Below are 4,682 nucleotides of genomic sequence, written 5' to 3' on the forward strand. Positions count from 1 at the left end.
TCAAATCCAAAAAACATAAACTTAAAAGAGGTTATACATTTACATAATTTGGATTTAAAATTAGTTTTTTAAACCCAATTTATATATAAATAGACCTAGCAAACCTAAGGTAAAACATCCTTGCTTTAACATGCATAATTTAAACAAAAATTAAAATAACATTATATATCAAATTAAAAATAAAAAGAAAACTATTATAATAAAAAGTGTTTTATGGATAAATTTTATGATATTGGAGCTATAAATAGTAGATTTCTATATGTTACAACTTGATCCTATCAACTAATGTGACATATCATCAACTTATCCCATGTTACCAATTCTCATGAAATAAAAAAAAAGAGTTTCTTTAACTTTCTCTTTTTTCTTTTCTCTTTCCACATCTAAAAAAATGCTGAAGTAAAATTAAAATAATTCTCTTCAACTTTTCTCTTTTCATTTCTTTTCTTCTATCTGGCAGATCGCAAGTGAGGTGAGGAGAGAATTAAAAGAGTAGAGAGGAAAATGTCAAGAATACAAAAGCTAGAAAAGGGAGTTAATATGAAAAGGGAATTTGGAATTATTGTAATGGAGTTGTATCGGATTTGTAGGGTAAAATCCATGTTATATAAAGTAACGAGGAAGAAGGGTAGACGTAGGGACCACAAAAGTATAGCCTTCTCTTTAACGTCCCTAATATTTTGATTACGAAGGAAGTAAGGAAGCTGATTCAAGTGAGCTTTATTCAATTTCTAATATTATAAATAGATATGCCAAATATGGAACAAAGACACACAAGCCAATCTTCTCTACTTCTTCCCCATAACCCAAAGAATCCATTGCTGATCAAAATGGCATCAAGCCTTCCTCTCAGGTTCCCTGCCCAGGGTTTTAATGCGAGCCAGCAACTGATCAAGAGTGACCGCGGCAGCATGCTAACAATGTCTGATGACAATGTGATGATGAAACAAATTGTAGGAACTCATGCTCCTGATGGCCGAGAGGTTGATGTCAAACCTCTTCTCCTCCTTGTTGAAGACATCCTCAAACGTGCCACCCTGCAAATTGACTCCTCTCTGACGGTATACTACTAAAACTCATCCCTGGAAATTAATCTGTATATCAACTTAACTCTATTATATTTTGTTCTTTTTATGTTCCTGATCACTTCTGATAACGCAGAATTCCCAGGCCCCCGCTGAAATGGAGGAGGACAAGACATACCATGTCAATTTTGTTTCAATGCTCGATGCACTGTCGTATACTATAGATAGAATTTCCAGCGAGGTTATACAATGTCTTCCAATTATAATATATGATAGATAGGCAATGACCTAAAGAATCGATGACAATTTTTAAATTTCGAGTTTTTAATTTGATGCAGATTGCCTACAAGGCACTGGGCGGGACAGATGCCCACGCCACAACTGTCTCACTTTTCAACATGCTCACAAGCTATTCCTGGGATGCCAAGCTTGTGCTCACCTTGTCAGCTTTTGCCTTGAATTATGGAGACTTCTGGCTGCTTGCCCAGATTTACTCATCAAACGATCTTGCTAAATCCATGGCAATCCTCAGGCAACTGCCTAGAATCATGGAACAAACAGGTCCCTTGAAGCTTCGCTTCGATGCCATTAACAATCTGATCAAGGTCATGATGGACGTGGCTAGGTGCGTGGTTGAGTTCAAGGATCTACCGCCAGCGTACATTTCTAATGAAGTACCAGCATTGTCCACAGCCATGGCCCATATCCCTTCTGCTGTCTACTGGACCATGAGGAGTGTTGTGGCTTGTGCGGCTCAGATTACTAGCCTCACTACTATGGGACACGAGTATGCTTTTCTAGTCCACCATCTTTAATTAATTGAGCCATATATTACATGATGCATGTATTCCTTGTAACATTCTCCTTCACCTATTCCAGCTTTTCTATATCAACCACTGCCGCATGGGAGCTATCCACCTTGGCTCACAAACTCAGCAACATACTTGACCATCTCAGGAAGCAATTGGATACTTGCTACCAATACATAGGTCTGCACCTCGTCAACTTTTTTATTATGCTATCATGTGTTGGATAGGTAATAAGAAAACAGGAAAATATTGTACGAAGATGGATCGAGAAAGCTTATAAAACCAATGGTGTTTGATGCAGATGAAAAGAGGAATGTTGAATCCTTTCAAATGCTAAAGAATCTCTTTGAAACGATCCACATTGACAACATGAAGGTCCTAAAGGCCCTGATTTATGCCAAGGATGATATCCAGCCACTTATAGATGGTTCTTCAAAGAAAAGAGTTCGCTTTTCTACCATTTCTTCTATTTATGTTATCAATGCATTGTAAAACGTGTCTCATACTTCCTTCTGAATTTAACAGGTCCATCTTGATGTGCTAAGAAGGAAAAATGTGCTATTGCTCATTTCTGGCCTTGACATGTCAACCGATGAGCTTTCAATTCTTGAACAGATATACAACGAATCCAGGCATCACGGACCTAGGCTGGATAGTCAGTATGAGGTGGTCTGGGTCCCAATTGTGGACCGTTCAGTGCAGTGGAGTGATCCAATGAAGGGGAAATTTGAAAGCATGCAGTCTTCAATGCCATGGTTCACAGTGTACCACCCTTCACTGATTGAGAAGGCAGTCATGAGGTTCATCAAGGAGGCGTGGCACTTCCGGAACAAGCCTATTCTTGTGGTGCTTGACCCTCAAGGCAAGGTGATTTGCCCAAATGCACTCCACATGATGTGGATTTGGGGAAGCAATGCCTTCCCTTTCACTAGCTTGAGAGAGGAATCTCTCTGGAAGGATGAGACATGGAGGCTTGAGCTTCTAGTTGATGGCATTGACCCAGTGATTCTTAATTGGGTAAATTCATTATAGAATCAATCCAAATATACATACATTATACGTGTGTGTGTGTGTAATCGTGTTGACATTTGATTCAATATTAATTTTTTTGGTCATCAGATCAACGAAGGAAAGTACATTTTCTTGTACGGAGGAGACGACGATGAATGGGTGAGGAAGTTCACAAGCAGCGCACGTGCTGTGGCGCAGGCAGCCCGCATTCCCCTGGAGATGGTTTACGTGGGGAAGAGCAGCAAAAGGGAGAAAATCCGGCAAGTCATAGCGACAATCACCGTGGAGAAGCTCAGTTATGTCTGGCAAGACCTTACCATGATGTGGTTCTTTTGGACCAGGCTAGAGAGCATGCTGAACTCCAAGATTCAGTTAGGCAAGCTTGATGACCATGATCCTATGATGCAAGAAATCAAGAAATTGCTTAGCTACGGCAGAGAAGGTGGATGGGCTGTGCTTAGCAAGGGGTCTAATGTTGTGGTCAACGGTCACAAAACCACAGTTTTGCAAACATTGCTTGAGTATGACTTGTGGAAGGAACAAGTGCCTGTCAAGGGCTTTGATATGGCCTTCCAAGATCACCACTTCCAGCTCCGCGGCATTGCTCGTCCTTGCTGCCGTTTTGATTTCCCAATGACAACGGGTAGGATCCCTGAGACCATGAAATGCCCAGAGTGCAACAGCGCCATGGAGAAATTCTCCACATTCCTTTGCTGCCATGATGAGGTCATACCAGACGAGCTCTCCAAGTAAATGATCAACTGCTACGCTTCCTTGGAGCTCATACTGGCACTAAATAATATTGTTGAGCGCGCTCTTTTCTTTCTTTTCTATTTTAAAGCGCTGTGAGGCATGACGCCCAGCGATGACGCGCAGTATTTTGACCTTGCATTTGATATTCCACACCATAAAATAAATTTTAGTATATTCTATGTTGTGGAGACTTTCCACAGTTCCTGGCTTCTTTTTCTCTAACTGCACACATACATTTTGTACAGCTTCCTAGCTAGCCTTCACCTAAAAGAGTCAACAGCAGTGTGAACCTAAAAAAAATTATTAAAAGATTAAAAGCAAAAATAATTTTTCAAAGTTCTATTTGCACTGAAAAAGATTGTTAAAGGAAAAAAAATATTTTCTTGAAAAATAAAAAATATATATATTTGTGCGTGGCTCTTGTATAACGGTGAAAGCTAGGAAAAATAGTCTACCTAATTTGTGTTTTGTTTTTCACTTGGATCACAATTTTTTCTCAATAAAAACTCTAAATCATCACTCTCCTATTGAAACATTACATATTTTCAAAAGAAAATGCCTCAAATCTTACTTCGAGATATGTCTTTTTATGCTAATAGTACTTTCTTTATTTTTTTATATTTTTTTTGTAAACTAATGGTCAAAGTCTAATAAAAAATCACATCAAATATATTATAGAACTTACTAATGAAAAAAAAAACTTGAAAAGTGTAATGTCGAATTAATGAATAAAACTTATAAGCTACTCAAAAATTGCTATTTACAAATGTAATCATTGTTTAAATTTTTCAGTTGTATATTATGGTAAACTTTATTTATATGATTTTTTATTTCTATATCTATCAGTAAACACTAATATCGGTGAAAATTTAACAAGAAAAATCTCCTAGTATATACTAATAGAATTGTAATGAGAAAATAAAGCATAAACTCCATAACTTGTAACTTTTACAAATGTAATCACCCATAGCATTAACTCTGTGGTAAAGTATGTTCATAATTATGTCGATAAAAAAAATTTAAACTATGTTCATAAATATGTCGATAAAAAAATTTACTCGGTATATATCAAGGGAATTATGAA

The 4,682-nt window shown here is 37.5% G+C and overlaps 1 protein-coding gene across 1 annotated transcript; it reads left to right on the plus strand.

Moving 5' to 3' along the window:
- The first annotated feature begins 768 nt into the window (after nt 1–768).
- On the plus strand, nt 769–3,797 carry LOC105117152 (uncharacterized). Its single transcript, XM_011014721.1, has 7 exons — nt 769–1,061; nt 1,162–1,266; nt 1,364–1,812; nt 1,905–2,014; nt 2,136–2,278; nt 2,360–2,851; nt 2,954–3,797. Exons 1-7 carry the CDS (start codon nt 831–833, stop codon nt 3,596–3,598), a joined length of 2,175 nt encoding a protein of 724 aa, XP_011013023.1. The 5' UTR covers nt 769–830; the 3' UTR covers nt 3,599–3,797.
- The last annotated feature ends 885 nt before the right edge of the window (nt 3,798–4,682 follow it).

This window comes from Populus euphratica, unplaced genomic scaffold, assembly GCF_000495115.2.
Source record: "Populus euphratica unplaced genomic scaffold, PopEup_1.0 scaffold1193.1, whole genome shotgun sequence".
NCBI lineage: Eukaryota > Viridiplantae > Streptophyta > Magnoliopsida > Malpighiales > Salicaceae > Populus > Populus euphratica.

Excerpts from the sequence above, each read along its gene's own strand:
- LOC105117152 (XM_011014721.1), top strand. The coding sequence starts at position 831 with ATGGCATCAAGCCTTCCTCTCAGGTTCCCTGCCCAGGGTTTTAATGCG. Across the intron at positions 2,015-2,135 it reads TACTTGCTACCAATACATAG|ATGAAAAGAGGAATGTTGAA; the intron begins GTCTGCACCTCG and ends TGTTTGATGCAG. Across the intron at positions 2,279-2,359 it reads ATGGTTCTTCAAAGAAAAGA|GTCCATCTTGATGTGCTAAG; the intron begins GTTCGCTTTTCT and ends TGAATTTAACAG.